General features: G+C 43.7%; 1 protein-coding gene across 1 annotated transcript in view; it reads right to left on the minus strand.

The window, feature by feature from the left end:
- YWHAG (tyrosine 3-monooxygenase/tryptophan 5-monooxygenase activation protein gamma) overlaps positions 1 to 16,496 on the minus strand; it is an 89,642-nt gene extending 73,146 nt beyond the window's left edge. The window contains exon 1 of the mRNA XM_069757293.1: positions 16,055 to 16,496. Coding sequence (XP_069613394.1) covers positions 16,055 to 16,141 — 87 coding nt within the window. The 5' untranslated portion in view covers positions 16,142 to 16,496. The remainder of the gene's footprint in view (positions 1 to 16,054) is intronic.
- Between the last annotated feature and the right edge of the window lie 680 nt (positions 16,497 to 17,176).

The raw sequence follows: 17,176 nt of genomic DNA on the forward strand, positions 1-17,176 counted from the left end.
TTCCTATAAATACATTTCTTTAAATAAAAAAAATAAAAAAATAATAATAGTACACATTTAGTATCGCCACATCCGTAACGACCCCACCTATAAAACTGTCCCGCTAGTTAACCCCATCAGTGAACGCGGTAAAAAAAAAAACAAAACAAAAAAAAAAACAAACGCTTTATTATCATACCGCCAAACAAAAAGTGGAATAACACGCGATCAAAAAGACCGAAATAAATAACCATGGTACCACTGAAAATGTCCTCTTGTCCCGCAAAAAACGAGCCGCCATACAGCATCATCAGCGAAAAATAAACAAAGTTATAGTCATCAGAATAAAGCGATGCAAAAATAATTATTTTTTTCTATAAAATAGTTTTTATCGTATAAAAGCGCCAAAACATAAAAAAATGATATAAATGAGGTATCGCTGTAAACGTATTGACCCAAAGAATAAAACGGCTTTATCCATTTTACCAAACGCGGAACGGTATAAACACCTCCCCCAAAAGAAATTCATGAATAGCTCGTTTTTGGTCATTCTGCCTCACAAAAATCGGAATAAAAAGCGATCAAAAAATGTCACGTGCCCGAAAATGTTACCAATAAAAACGTCAACTCGTCGCACAAAAAATAAGACCTCACATGACTCTGTGGACCAAAATATGGAAAAATTACAGCTCTCAAAAATGTGGTAACGCAAAAAATATTTTTTGCAATAAAAAGCGTCTCAGTGTGTGACGGCTGCCAATCATAAAAATACGCTAGAAAACCCACTATAAAAGTAAATCAACCCCCCCCCTTCATCACCCCTTTAGTTAGAAAACCAGGAAAAATTAAAAAAAAAATTAAAAAATGTATTTATTTCCATTTTCCCATTAGGGCTAGGGTTAGGGCTAACGTTAGGGTTTGGATTACATTTACGGTTGGGAATAGGGTTGGGATTAGGGTTAGGGGTGTGTTTAGGGTTACCGTTGAGATTAGGGTTAAAGGTATGTTTGGATTAGGGTTTCAGTTATAATTGGGGGGTTTCCACTGTTTAGGCACATCAGGGGCTCTCCAAACGCGACATGGCGTCCGATCTCAATTCCAGCTAATTCTGCGTTGAAAAAGTAAAACAGTGCTCCTTCCCTTCCGAGCTCTCCCGTGTGCCCACACAGGGGTTTACCCCAACATATGGGGTATCAGCGTACTCAGGACACATTGGACAACAACTTTTGGGGTCCAATTTCTCCTGTTACCCTTGGGAAAATACAAAACTGGGGCTAAAAAATAATTTTTGTGGGAAATTTTTTTTTTATTTTCATGGCTCTGCGTTATAAACTGTAGTGAAACACTTGGGGGTTCAAAGTTCTCACAACACATCTAGATAAGTTCCTTGGGGGGTCTAGTTTCCAATATGGGGTCACTTGTGCGGGGTTTCTACTGTTTAGGTACATTAGGGGCTCTGCAAATGCAATATGACGCCTGCAGACCATTCCATCTAAAGGTACCTTCACACTAAACGATATCGCTAGCAATCCGTGACGTTGCAGCGTCCTCGCTAGCGATATCGTTTAGTTTGACACACAGCAGCGATCAGAATCCTGCTGTGATGTCGTTGGTTGGGGCTAGAAGGCCAGACCTTTCTTTGGTCGCTGGCTCTCCCGCTGACATCGCTGAATCGGCGTGTGTGACACCGATTCAGCGATGTCTTCGCTGGTAACCAGGGTAAACATCGGGTTACTAAGCGCAGGGCCGCGCTTAGTAACCCGATGTTTACCCTGGTTACCATCCTAAAAGTAAAAAACCGCTCTGCTTTCCGGCCGCTGTGCTCACAGCCAGACCAGAGAAGCAGAGCGCCGAGGACAGACAGCGGTAGGTAAGTATGTAGCGTTTGTTTTTTTTACTTTTAGGATGGTAACCAGGGTAAACATCGGGTTACTAAGCGCGGCCCTGCGCTTAGTAACCCGATGTTTACCCTGGTTACCGGCATCGTTGGTCGCTGGAGAGCGGTCTGTGTGACAGCTCTCCAGCGACCAAACAGCGACGCTGCAGCGATCCGGATCGTTGTCTGGATCGCTGCAGCGTCGTTTAGTGTGAAGGTACCTTAAGTCTGCATTTCAAATTTGTGGGGAAAAAAAATGATTTTTTTTATTTTCACGGCTCTGCGTTATAAACTGTAGTGAAAGACTTAGGGGGGGGGGGGGGTGGTTCAAAGCTCTCACAACACAGCTAGATGAGTTCCTTAGGGGGGTCTACTTTCCAAAATCGTGTCACTTGTGGGGGGTTTCAATGTTTAGGCACATCAGTGGCTCTCCACACGCAACATGGCGTCCCATCTCAATTCCTGTCAATTTTGCATTGAAAAGTCAAGTGGCGCTCCTTCCCTTCCGAGCTCTGCCATGCGCCCAAACAGTGGTTTACCCCCACATATGGGGTATCAGCGTACTCAGGACAAATTGTACAACCACCTTTGGGGTCCATTTTCTCCTGTTACCCTTAATAAAACAAATTAGAGCTGAATTATTTTTTTTGTGAAAAAAAGTTAAATGTTCATTTTTATTTAAACATTCTAAAAATTCCTGTGAAACACCTGAAGGGTTAATAAACTTCTTGAATATGGTTTTGAGCACCTTGAGGGGTGCAGTTTTTAGAATGGTGTCACACTTGGGTATTTTCTATCATATAGACCCCTCAAAATGACTTCAAATGAGATGTGGTCCCTAAAAAAAAAATGGTGTTGTAAAAATGAGAAATTGCTGGTCAACTTTTAACCCTTATGACCCCCTAACAAAAAAAAAAATTTGGTTCCAAAATTGTGCTGATGTAAAGTAGACATGTGGGAAATGTTAATTATTAAGTATTTTGTGTGACATATCTCTGTGATTTAATTGCATAAAAATTCAAAGTTGGAAAATTGCGAAATTTTCAAAATTTTCGTTTTTTTCATAAACGCAGGTAATATCAAAGAAATTTTACCACTATCATGAAGTACAATATGTCACGAGAAAACAATGTCAGAATCACCGGGATCGGTTGAAGCGTTCCAGAGCTATAACCTCATAAAGGGACAGTGGTCAGAATTGTAAAAATTGGCCTGGTCATTAACGTGCAAACCACCCTTGGGGGTAAAGGGGTTAAGGCTATGTGCACACGTCTGTAATTGCCGCAGACATTTCCCGCTAAACTAGCGTTTTACAAGCGTAATTAGCTTGCAGAACGCTAGCGTTTTCCAAGCGATCTGTAGCATCGCTTGGAAAACTGATTGACAGGTTGGTCACGCTTGTTAAACATAGTGTTTGATAAGTGTGACCAACTTTTTACTATTGATGCTGCCTATGCAGCATCAATAGTAAAAAGATCTAATGTTAAATAATAATAATAATAATAATAACAAAAAAAAAAAAATTGTGATATTCTCACCTAACGGTGTCCTCCATAGGCTTCCCGCTCCTCGCGATGCTCCCGTTCCCAATAATGCCTAGCGGCAATGACATCAGATGGCGTACGGTCTCGCGAGACCGCTACGTCATTATAGGTCATTGCCGCAAAGCATCTGTGGGAACAGAAGCATCGCGAGGAGCGGGAAGCCTGCGGGGGATACCGGAAGGTGAGAATATCACGATTTATTTATTTTATTTTTTTTTACAATTATATGGTTCCCAGGGCCTGGAGGAGAGTCTCCTCTCCTCCACCCTGGGTACCAACTGCACATGATCCGCTTACTTCCCGCATCCCCACTATGCATGCACCGGCACCCGCGGCTTCCCTGCGGAGTCGGACATGTGGCACGTCTTTCCAGACCACAGCATGTCTATTTATCTTGCAGAGACGCGAGTCTCCGCAAGATAAATATCACCCTTACAATCTATTGGGCGCAGTGATTCTGCACGGTTCAATTAACACATGTGGATTCACCTGCGTTCAAAAGCCAGCAGCGCTTTGGATGCAGTGGACATGTGCTGCATCCAAGACGCTGCCTAATACTGAACGGGTGGCCATTGCCCAACAAATTTTAGGATCCATTTTATCCTGTTGCCCATGAAAAAAAAAAAAAAAAATTGAGGCTAAAAGGAAATTCTTGTGAAAAAGAAACAAAAAAAACTTTTACATATCAATTTGTGAAGCACCTGGGGGTCCAAAGTGTTCCCTATGCATCTAGATAAGTTCCTTGGGGGGGGTCTAGTATCCAAAAAGGGGTCACTTGCGGGGGAGCTCCAATGTTTAGGCACACAGGGGCTCTCCAAACGCGAAATGGTGTCCGCTAAAGAGTGCAGCCAATTTTACATTTAAAAAGGCGCTCCTTCCCTTCCGAGCCCTGTCGTGCGCCCAAACAGTGGTTCCCCACCACATATGGGGTATTGGTGTACTTAGGACAAATTGGACAACAACTTTTGGGGTCCAATTTCTCATTTTACCCTTGGAAAATAAAGAAATTGTTGCTAAAAGATCATTTTTGTGACTAAAAGTTAAATGTTCATTTTTTCCTTCCATGTTGCTTCTGCTGCTGTGAAGCACCTGAAGGGTTAACCCTCCGTCACATACAACTGATCTGACAGGCGCTTCTCTTTTACTTTCATTTCTCCTTCCTCACCAGATTGTGAGGAAACCCCCTCCTTCCAGGTAGTCTCCTGTCTCTTGAAGGTCTGTGAAACCTGATATCACAGTTGGATTTCAGAGCTTCAGGGGAGAGGATATAGCTGCACAGATCTCTCAGGCTCATTGTATGTGAATACGTCACATTCAGTAAGGTTGGTATTTTATGTTTTTATTCATCACAATAGTTTATTTAGCTTGTTTTATGAATGTATAGCACAAAATGTGAGGATATTTCATAGAAATAAGGGAGATTTTATAAAAGAAAGTGTGCTGCTCAGGCATATACAGTAGTTCCCTAACATATTCCTTCTCTTGCTTCAGATTATCTGCTGAAATGGAGAGGAAAATGTACAATTTATCCAAACAACTTGATGTTGAGGAAGTAACAAACATGCTGTTAGATGATAGAGACCTCACACTGAATGAGGATTTAGGAGAGGAAAGTGAGATTGATTCTCATGATGAGGTGGAAGAATGTGTCCTGGATTCTGAAACAGAGCAAGATGGTGACAGTGGTGAGGATGAAGAAGTTGGATCATATTATATTGGAAAAGATAAAAATACTAAATGGAACAAGAAGCCATTCCAGAAAAAACGTAGGGAACCTTTAAACATTATTACTCACCTTCCTGCAGTAATAGGAACTGCACGTAATGCAAAAACTGCAGTTGAATGCTGGAACAGTATATTTACAGATGACATTCTGGACTCTATTGTCACATATACCATTCAATATATAGACATTATAAAGGACAAGTACATCTGCAACAGAACCATCAAGCCCACAGATGAAATAGAACTGCGTGCTTTTTTTGGATTACTGTACCTTGCAGGAGCTTATAGGGCAAATAGACAAAGTTTGGAGGAACTTTGGGGTAAAGATGGGGATGGAGTTGAAAAATTTAGCCTTGTTATGTCCATAAACAGATTCAAGATTCTAATTCGTTGCCTTCGGTTTGACGACAGAACTACCCGAACCGAACGCAAAACACATGACCGACTTGCTCCAATTCGTGATATATTTCAAAGATTTGTTGTAAACTGTAAACAAAGTTATTACCCTGGAGAGAATCTCACTATTGACGAAATGCTCCCTGGTTTTCGTGGTAGATGTGCCTTTCGTCAATATATTCCATCAAAGCCAAACAAATATGGAATAAAAATGTATGCCCTTGTTGATGCCAGTAAGACCTACACTTACAACCTGGAAGTTTATGCAGGAAAACAACCAGAAGGTCCTTACTGTGTGAGCAACAAACCCATTGATGTTGTAAAAAGACTGGCTGAACCCTTATTTGGATCGGGTCGCAATATTACAGCTGACAATTGGTTTACAAGTTGTGATCTGATTGATTATCTGAAAATTCAGAAGCTGTCATATGTGGGAACTGTAAGAAAAAACAAAAGGGAATTGCCGCCACAGTTTGTAAGTGTGAAAGAGAGACAACAGTACAGCAGTATGTTTGCATTCCATAATGGAAAGGCTTTAGTTTCCTATGTACCACATGCCAAAAAAATCGTACTTCTTCTATCAACACTTCATGATGATGCTGCCATCGATCCTGGGACTGGGGCAGAAAAAAAACCGGAGATAATTACATTTTACAATGCCACCAAAGGGGGTGTGGATACAGCAGATCAGATGTGCTCCACTTTCAACGTCAGCAGAAACATCAAACGCTGGCCAATGGTCATATTTTTTGCTATGTTGAATTTGGGTGGTATAAATTCACAAGTAATTTATCTTGAAAACAAGCTTAAACCACTCCGTAGACGATTGTATCTGAAAAAATTGGCCCATGAACTAGTACTTGGAGAGCTACGCAGGAGAAGCGTGAAAACAATCGGTATCCCCTCTCGCCTTCAAGTTCAGCTCAAAAGGTTCCGCCCAGAAGATGATGGTGAAAAGTCACCATCTGCACCACCTCACAAAAGAAGGAGATGCACCACCTGCCAAACGGAAAGCGGAACCAGTAGGCTTTCAAATTATGAATGTCTCAAATGTCATAAAGCAATTTGCCTGACACATGCAAAAATGGTGTGTAATTCTTGCTATTTGCTCTGCAAGTGTGACTTTTCTGGGGAAACCTCAGCATCTACTTCTGATTGAATATGTTTTTAATAGTACTTAAGGTACCTTAAAATTAAGTTTGTGTTCAAAAATTTTCTTTGTACATTTTTTTGAGAGAGTCGAACTGGGGACTATTTGGCGGGAGTTTTGAAAAGTTTGTATTTCATAGTTATTAGTTTTATGTTAAGTAAATGTTTTTTTTGCAACTGATTATGTGTAGTCTCTTTTATTACATCCCTATGAAGGTCACTGATCACTTTTAGAGCACTGAAATTGCAAACATTAGATATTATAGGTATTTTTCCAGCAGGCGCCTGACAGGCACATTGTATGTGAACTCGTTAGTCCGAATATTGTATGTGACGGAGGGTTAATAAACTTCTTGAATGTGGTTTTGAGTACCTTGAAGGGTGCAGTTTTTAGAATGGTGCAGGGTGGATTTGATTTAAATCTAACTGATTTAAATCACAATTTAAATCACTAGTCAGTAAGGCTTGATTTAAATCAGTGATTTAAATCAAAGTTTCTACCTAACTGAATTTGACTCCGCCGAGGTCCCAGCCTCTTCTTCACGGCAAAAATGTTACAACATGAACAGAGTTGAGAAAAAGACCTTAATCCTATTGTTCTACAAACCTATGAATACAGAATCAACCCCTTCAGTGCCAAGTCCAAGAAGTTAGACAATATGTTTCTGATTGTTTAGAGTGGAATAGATCTGCACAACACAAGAAGAATGTGAATCCAAGTGTGAGGAGGAGGAGGAAGGGCAAGCAGACAAGAAAATGAAAGTGAAACTTTGAGCACAATACTGCAGCATAGCCACAGACAGACAAGTCTGGATCTGTTTGTGTGTACGATCTGAGGTTTATTACATTCTTTCCTTATAATGGCAGCAGGCCGTAAAAGAGACCCAGTTTGGGAATATTTTAATGAAGCTCCTTCGCCTATCGGTAAGGCAGGCATGCGTGCAAAATGCAAACGATGCAACAAAGAGATGCAAGGCCTGGTGGCGCGAATGAGGCAACATCATGAGAAGATGACTCATCTTCATCACCGCACTTCTCATGATGTTGCCTCATTCGCGCTACCAGGCCTTGCATCTCTTTGTTGCATCGTTTGCATTTTGCACGCATGCCTGCCTTACCGATAGGCGAAGGAGCTTCATTAAAATATTCCCAAACTGGGTCTCTTTTACGGCCTGCTGCCAATATAAGGAAAGAATGTAATAAACCTCAGATCGTACACACAAACAGATCCAGACTTGTCTGTCTGTGGCTATGCTGCAGTATTGTGCTCAAAGTTTCACTTTCATTTTCTTGTCTGCTTGCCCTTCCTCCTCCTCACACTTGGATTCACATTCTTCTTGTGTTGTGCAGATCTATTCCACTCTAAACAATCAGAAACATATTGTCTAACTTCTTGGACTTGGCACTGAAGGGGTTGATTTTGTATTCCTAGGTTTGTAGAACAATAGGATTAAGGTCTTTTTCTCAACTCTGTTCGTGTTGTAACATTTTTGCCGTGAAGAAGAGGCTGGGACCTCTGCGGAGTCAAATTCAGTTTTGAGAACTGCGTAAGTAAAGCGAGCGTCTGTGATAATATAGTAGAGAAACTGCCCACTAATCCTACAGAAACCTCTGGAAGAGCATGGTATTGTGAATGTTACACATATACAGCCTTTATTCTACTGAGTTAAACAACTCAGCTTTATCTCATGATGGAAGAACCTTTGGATGGTAAAATATTTTCCTCAAAAAGCAGTTTATTGAAAAAAATCCGATTTAAATAAAAAAAAAAAAAACAGATTTTTTTTTTTTTAAAACATTGATTTTTATCCACCCTGGAATGGTGTCACTTTTGGGTATTTTCAGCCATACAGACCCCTCAAACTGACTTTAAATGTGAGGTGGTCCCTAAAAAAATGGTTTTGTAAATTTTGTTGTAAAAATGAGAAATTGCTGGTCAAATTTTAACCCTTATAACTTCCTAGCAAAAAAAAAAAAAAAAATATGTTTCCAAAATTGTGGTGATGTAAAGTAGACATGTGGGAAATGTTATTTATTAACCATTTTGTGTCACATAACTCTCTGGTTTAACAGAATAAAAATTCAAAATTTGAAAAATGTGAAATTTTCAAAATTTTCACCAAATTACCTATTTTTTCACAAATAAACGCATAAATTATCGACCTAAATTTACCACTAACATGAAGCCCAATATGTCACGAAAAAAAACCTCAGAATCACTAGGATCCGTTGAAGCGTTCCTGAGTTATTACCTCAAAGGGACACTGGTCAGAATTGCAAAAAATGGCAAGGTCATTTAGGCCTCTTTCACACTTCCGTCTTTTCAGATCCGTTGCAATGCGTCGTTTTGGGAAAAAAAACAGATCCAGCAAGTGTATCCGCAGGATCCGTTTTTTCCCCATAGACTTGTATTAGCGACGGATCGCCACACGTTGCATCCGTCGTGCAACGGACCGTCGTGTTTTGGCGGACCGTCGTCTGGAAAAAAAACGTTCAATGTATTGTTTTTTGCCTGCGTCAGGAAAATGTGTCGCGACGGATCCTGCGGCATGCGTCGTTGACTAGAATGGAAGCCTATGGACGCAGGATCCGTTATGACACATCGTATGACTGAATCCAGCGCTGGAATCCGTTTTTTTTTTTTTACACCGAGCATGCTCAGAATCAGGAATTTGAAGTTAATTGGCCAGACAGGCCCCAAATCTATATAAACCTGGCCTGGGGCGTCACCCACAAATGTGCCAGCAGGACTCCTGCCAGCCTGAAAGGGAACCTGTCACCCCGTTTTTTGAGATATAAATACTGTTAAATAGGGCCTGCGCTGTGCGTTACTATAGTGTATGTAGTGTACCCCGATTCCCCACCTATGCTGAGAAATACATTACCAAAGTCGCCGTTTTCGCCTGTCAATCAGGCTGGTCAGGTCGGGTGGGCGTGGTGACATCGCTCTTTTCTTCCCCAGCTTTCCGTTGGTGGCGTAGTGGTGTGCGCATGTCCAGAGTTCCGAATCCCCTGCGCGCACGTGAAGCAAAAGCGTGCGTTCTGCGCTATTGCCCCTGTCATCGGTGGGGGCGGCCATCTTCCTGGGGCCGCGCGTGCGCAGATCGAGTGCTCTGCTGCATGGGGCTTCAGGAAAATGGCCGCGGGATGCCGCGCGTGCGCATTAGAGATCGCGGCGGCCATTTTCCCAAAGCCGAGATGCAAACTCCCAGGAAGATGGCCACCCCCACCGATGACAGGGGCAATAGCGCAGAACGCACGCTTTTGCTTCACGTGCGCGCAGGGGATTCGGAACTCTGGACATGCGCACACCACTACGCCACCAACGGAAAGCTGGGGAAGAAAAGAGCGATGTCACCACGCCCACCCGACCTGACCAGCCTGATTGACAGGCGAAAACGGCGACTTTGGTAATGTATTTCTCAGCATAGGTGGGGAATCGGGGTACACTACATACACTATAGTAACGCACAGCGCAGGCCCTATTTAACAGTATTTATATCTCAATCTCAAAAAACGGGGTGACAGGTTCCCTTGAAGACAGCCAGCCAGTCAATATATTGGTTTCCCTATTTTCCAGTAGCCAATCACATTTGGGAGACTCCCATTTTTAGGCATGGAAAACGGATCCGTCAAAAAAACGGATGAAACGGATGGTAAAAACAGACAAACCGGATGCAACGGATCCAGTTTTTTGACGGAACAGTCTAGCGGATACCTCGAAATACAGGATGCGTTGCATCCATTTTTCACTATTTTTGACACATCCGTTGATACGACGCACCGACGCTTTGTGACTGATTCAAAAAAACAGAAGTGTGGAAGTAGCCCAAGGTCAAAATAGGCTGGGTCATGAAGGGGTTAACAGCTGACATGTGCCAGCAATAGACGCAAGCAGAATTGCGATGCGCCCGCGCCTATTAAGTAGTTAAATGCCGCTGTCAAATTGACAGTGGACATTTAAATGCACTTTCGGACGCCGGTCCGGAAGTACGCGCAGCGACGACCCCCCGTCACATGATTGGGGGGGGGGGGGGGGGGGTCATCGCTGCAATTCCATCACAACCAGAGGTCTCCTCGAGACTTCTACGGTTGTTGATGGCAGATTGCTATGAGCGCCACCCTGTGGTCGGCGCTCAGAGCAAGCCTGTAATTCTGCTGCATAGAGGCGATCTGAGCATCATCTCTATGTAGCAGAGGTGATTGCGCTATGGCAGCTTCTAGCCTCCTATTGAGGCTATTGAAGCATGCCAAAAGTAAAAAAAAAAAAAAAAAAAATAGTGTTAAAAAATTAAAAAACCCATAAAAGTTCAAATCACCTCCCTATCGGCCCAATCAAAATAAAACAAAAAAATTGAAACCTACACATATTTGGCATCACCGCGTTCAGAATTGCCAGATCAATAAAAAAAAATTAACATGATCGCTAAACAGCGTAGCGATAAAATCAAAACGCCAGAATTAAGATTTTTTTGTCACCTCGATATTGCATTAAAATGCAACAACGGCCAATCAAAAGATCGTATTTGTACAAAAGTGGTATCATTAAAAACGTCCGCTCGTCCCGCAAAAATTAAGCGCACACTGCCATATTGACGGAAAAAAAAAAAAAAAGTTATGGCTCTGAGAAGGAGGGGAGCAAGAAACGAAAACAAGCTCCGGTTATGAAGGGGTTAAAATCCTTACGTGATAGACTTTTTGAGCACATATTGGTGTCCAGCATATCAAAATCTATAAGATACAATAACATTTTCTCGGGGGACAAGAACTTCCCTGAAATTTGTTGCGCAATGTAATTATATGCAATTACGCCAGATTTCTGGTGCAAAAACAATAGTAAAGATGGGTTATTTTCAGATGCAAAAGTGTTATATTGTCCATGTAAGTAGGAGTTATGTCTCCAAGACTAGTCTGCAAGTAGGAAAACGCTGCACAGGCACTGGTAGAAGTAGGCGAGTCATGCAAGTCACAAAAACATGGATACTGCATGTGTCACCTATACGATAGGCTGTACAAGTATGCAACCCATAGGCCTTAATATTTTTCAATTTGCAGGATTATTTTACAGCCATAAACCAATCCGAATAAACGGGAGCAAATGCCAATATAAAATTTCAACACTATTATAGATAATATTTAATAACAAAAGTACAATTATATATGAAGATACAACTGCACAATACAGCCGCTTTCCTAGGTAGCACACCCCTTGTGTATCCTAACTGTCATAAGTTAACGCCCATTTGGCTAAGTACCACATATATACTTGAAACTCCTACTTGTATATAAAATAATTGGTTAATATAATGCCCCAGTGTGTATGTCACTTGTGTCCTATGTGGCTTATCTTAGGCCTAAAAACACTATGGGTGCATTTCCAGAAGGTTTATATGGTCATCAAAGAGCTATAAAGAGAGCTATATGTGTAAGGCTATGTGCACATGTTGCAGATTATTTGCGGTATAAAATCGCAAATAATCTGCATACATTAAGCATCCCATCATTTATAATGGAATCCGCAATTTCTGTGCATATGATGTGCGTTTTTCCGCATGAAAAACGCATTGCGGAAAAATAATGAACCTGTTCATTAATTTTGCGGTTTTTTCGCCGATTTCCCACTGTCTAAGGGCAGTCTCACACGTCCAGATATTTCCGGTACCGGAAAAATCGGTACCGGAATTATCTGTGTCCGTGTGCCGATGCGTTTCTGTGTCACACGTGTGCCCACTGGGTACCACACGCACCGTGCCGGAGACAGCGCTAAAGTTTAGCGCTGTCCCCGGCATCGTGCTGAAGCCCCATTCATCTTCCCTGCAGCAGCGTTTGCTGTAGAGAAGATATGAATATTAGTGTGTAAAATCAATATCCAGGTCCCCACCCCCTGTGTGCCTTCCCAGCTGTGATTAAAATACTCACCTAGCTTCCGGATGCCTCGCAGCGTCCTCTCCTGGCCGCACCTTGTACTGTATGAGCGGTCACGTGGGGCTGCTAATTTACAGTAATGAATATGCGGCTCCACCCTTTTGGGAGGTGGAGCAGCATATTCATGATTGTAATCGGCGGCCCCACGTGACCGCTCATACAGTACAAGGTGCGGCCAGGAGAGGACGCTGCGAGGGATCCGGAAGCTAGGTGAGTATTTTAATCACAGCGGGGAAGTTGCACAGGGGGTGGGGACCTGGATATTGATTTTATACATTAATATTCATATCTTCTCTACAGCAAACGCTGCTGCAGGGAAGATGAATGGGGCTTCAGCACCAGTGGGGGGGACAGCGCTTAATGTAGCGCTGTCTCCTGCACGGCACACGGACAAAGTCCGTGTGCGGTACGTGTTTTACACGGCCCCATTGACTTTAATGGGTCCGTGTAATCCGTGCGCTCTCACGAACACTGACATGTCTCCGTGTTTGGCACACGGAGACACGGTCCGCAAAAAAGCAATGACATCTAAAAAGATGCATTGATTTTAATGTGTTTACGTGTGTCAGTGGCTCCGGTACGTGAGGAAACTGTGTGACACACACAAAGCATACATTCAGTAATGCTGGAGCAAGCGTCTCCGGTATAGCAATAGCAGCAACCATATATAACATCAGTCTAAATACATCAGTCTAAAGTAAAGGATGTAAGGGTATACGACCTAGTATGGCGGCGTTCTGCTTCTTCCTGGGGGTTTCTTATCGGTAAGAAACCCCCAGGAAGAAGCAGAACGCGAAACGCGCGTCGGGGGACCCACGCCGCCATACTAGGTCGTATACCCTTCCATCCTTTACTTATTTAGACTTATGTCATATATGATTGCTGCTATTGCTATACCGGAGACGCTTGCTCCAGCATTACTGAATGTATGCTTTGTCTGTGTGTGTCACATTGTGACTATACTTTGGCATTTGCCTTAACTTTGAGCACATTACACTTTATCTATAGTCTGTTACTATTTTGGGACTGCCACGTCATAATTATATGGGAGTTGTGTTACCCTGCTATACTTGATATATGATTTGTGACAGATCACATACTAGCACTATGCACTTTATTTTGTGGTAATAATCTATCAGTAACCATTTGGGTATATTGTCAGCTTTACACATATAGCTCACTTTATAGCTCTTTGATGACCATACCAACCTTCTGGAAATGCACCCATAGAGTGTTTTTAGGCCTAAGATAAGCCACCTAGGACACAAGTGACATGCACACTGGGACATTATATTAACCAATTATTTTATATACAAGTAGGAGTTTCAAGTATATATGTGGTACTTAGCCAAATGGGCGTTAACTTATGATGACAGTATACACAAGGGGTGTGCTACCTAGGAAAGCTGCTGTATTGTGCAGTTGTATCTTCATTTTTAATTTAATTGTACTTTTGTTATTAAATATTATCTATAATAAAGTGTTGAAATATTATATTGGCATTTGCTCCCGTTTATTCGGATTGGTTTATGTATTGATGTGGGAAGCGCCACGTATTAAATGGAACCTGTCACCCCGAAAATCGCGGGTGAGGTAAGCCCACCGGCATCAGGGGCTTATCTACAGCATTCTGTAATGCTGTAGATAAGCCCCCGATGTTAGCTGAAAAAGGAGAAAAAGACATTAGATTATACTCACCCAGGGGCGGTCCCGCTGCTGGTCAGGTCAGATGGGCGTCTCCGGTCCGCTGCGGCGCCTCCTATCTTCTTTCCATGACGTCCTCTTCTGATCTTCAGCTCCGGCGCAGGCGTACTTTGCTCTGCCCTGTTGAGGGCAGACAAAGTACTGCAGTGCGCAGGCGCCGGGCCTCTGACCTTTCCGGCGCCTGCGCACTGCAGTACTATCCTCTGCCCTCAACAGGGCAGAGCAAAGTACGCCTGCGCTGGAGCCGTGGCTGAAGATCAGAAGAGGACGTCATGGAAAGAAGATAGGAGGCGCCGCAGCGGACCGCAGACGCCCATCTGACCTGACCAGCAGCGGGACCGCCCCTGGGTGAGTATAATCTAACGTCTTTTTCTCCTTTTTCAGGTAACATCGGGGGCTTATCTACAGCATTACAGAATGCTGTAGATAAGCCCCTGATGCCGGTGGGCTTACCTCACCCGCGATTTTCGGGGTGACAGGTTCCCTTTAAGCCTAGTTCTGCGTATGTGAACTTTATTTTACAGCCAACAGCAGAAAAAGCCACTCTTTAGATTTTTCTAATCAATTGGCTTCCAAAAGAGCACTACTAATAAATTACATTATCGTTAACTCTAATGTATCTCTCCTAACTAAAAAAAGGGGAATTGTAATTTCAAGATAAAATTGGAAAACATTAACTGCCAATCAAAAGCTGGTTACATGCAGCTTTGTAGATCTATGATAAATCTGATCACTGCAATATCCGCATTGTTGCTACTGTAGCATGTCTCTCACTTCCAAAAGGGCTTCCTCCAAAAAAATTCCAACATAAAAATATAAAATATATTATATATTCATTATTAATCCATATCCTATATTACAAGCTCCACTTGACAGGGGGGCACGGGAGAGCAGGAAGCGTACGTCACTCTGGAAGATGTCTACCTGATCTGTCAATGAAGCAGATAATCATTTAAGATCATGCTACTGTTGGCAGCTGACATGGATTTCATCATTGCAATGCCTTGGATAGCGGCCATACATGCTGTCTGGTACCAACCACCTGGGTGCAATGCAGATTTAGTCTCCAAATGACATCACTGGTTGCTATGGAGATAAGTGAGGTAACAAATGTCAGTGCGCGAGGGCAGAGAAGGACATACTTCTGCCTGCATGCATGCCATCCACATACAGAAGCGGCAGTTACAGAGGTGCATGGGTGCCAGCTGCTCCGTTACATGGCATCGGATCTGGAAGGAGACTTTATCATGAAGTCTTCAGCTTAAGTGGACAATACAGAACCTTTCCATCAGGATGGTGCCATGTGTGAGGGCAGCAACACTGAATGGTCTATAGAAAAAAATAGGTGCTCCCCTACTAAGAATATTGCACCCACAAACCAGAGCAGCGCCATGAAATCCATTTAAACAATTGCTTGTTCCCGATCCCCCTCCCTCCTCCAGACAGTCCAGCCTCTCCTCTGCAATATGACAAATGCAGAATCTTCTGGAAAGGCTGGCACTGCCTCCCACCACTGCTCAGAAAGGAGAGCCAGTGGATGTGATGGGCGAGGACTGGCAGTGCCAGGTACTGGGGCGTCTATGGCAGCTCCTGTCCCCGGTCACGCCTCACAGCTGCCCACATGCCCCCGGGGAGGTAGCCGGCAGGTCTGCGGCGATGCGGAGTAACCGGCCGCCCGGTGTCAGCTGCTGGTGCCGCAGTGTGGCGGGAGACGGGTGCACGTGTGCAGCCATTCATACAGCGCTCCCTCACTCACCGCTTTCATGGCAGCCGCCATATCGTCGTATCTCTCGGCTTGTTCGGCCAGTCGGGCTTTCTGCACCAGCTGCTCGCGGTCCACCATCTTGTATGGAGCGGTGCGGCGGGAAGGGCTCGGTTGCTGCTTAGCGGTGTATGTGGCGCCGGGAGCTACGCCCTTCCTAGTGCTGCCTAGATATTCTACTAGCACGCTCTGCTGCTCGTCGTGTCCTCTGCTACTGCTGAATAACGGTCTCTCCACTAGCCGGTTACTCCCCGCTGACAGTGCGTGCTCCGGGACCGCCCCCTCCTATCGTGTGTGGAGCCGCCCGGTGGCGTCAGTCCCTCTCTCCCGCCCTCTCTAGCCCACAGCTGATGTCAGCTGCTGAAAAAGGACAGCCGCCGGCTCCGCCGCTTCTGAGAGGAGCGTGCAGGCTTCTGGGCGGCGGCTGAGGAGACGGTAGACGGACAGGTAACGCCGCAATGCGTCCTGGGACATGTAGTTTCTGTAGGCTTGCGGTAGAGGCGTCTGTAGAGGGAAACGCCTTTGTGGTAAAACTACAACTCCCGGCGAACGCAGCAATAGTCTGTCTTTATGTCAGCCCTATTTTTACATCCCCATGTTACCTCACACATTGGAGTTCTGCATAACATGAGGTCAGTCCTGCAAAAGGCCATAACTGAGGTATGCTGACGTAGCCACAATTTGTAGGGCATAAATGAGTTATCTACTTTTTTTCTGACCTGCCCCTCCTGGTCAGAAAACGCACCTGCGGATTTGTCGCGATTTTTTGTGCGGTTCCGCAGCGTTTTTTGTGCTTTTTTGCTGCGGTTTTCTTGCAGATTTGCTGCGCTTTTTACCCCTGCGGTTTTCTATAATGGAATGGGTACAAAAACGCGGCAGATTCACAAAAAAGAAGTGACATGCTACTTCTTTTAAGGCTAAGTGCACACGTTCAGGAATTCATGCAGAAAATTCCTGTGAAAAACCGGACATTTTCTGCATGAAATCCGGAAGAAATCCGCATGCGTTTTTTGACGCGTTTTTTCCGCCTTTTTTTCCGGACACTTCCCAATGCATTTTGTAGTGGGAAATCCGCATAAAAACCGCAAAAAGAATGAGCATGTCCGGATTTTGTGC

Source organism: Ranitomeya imitator, chromosome 3 (genome assembly GCF_032444005.1).
Source record: "Ranitomeya imitator isolate aRanImi1 chromosome 3, aRanImi1.pri, whole genome shotgun sequence".
NCBI lineage: Eukaryota > Metazoa > Chordata > Amphibia > Anura > Dendrobatidae > Ranitomeya > Ranitomeya imitator.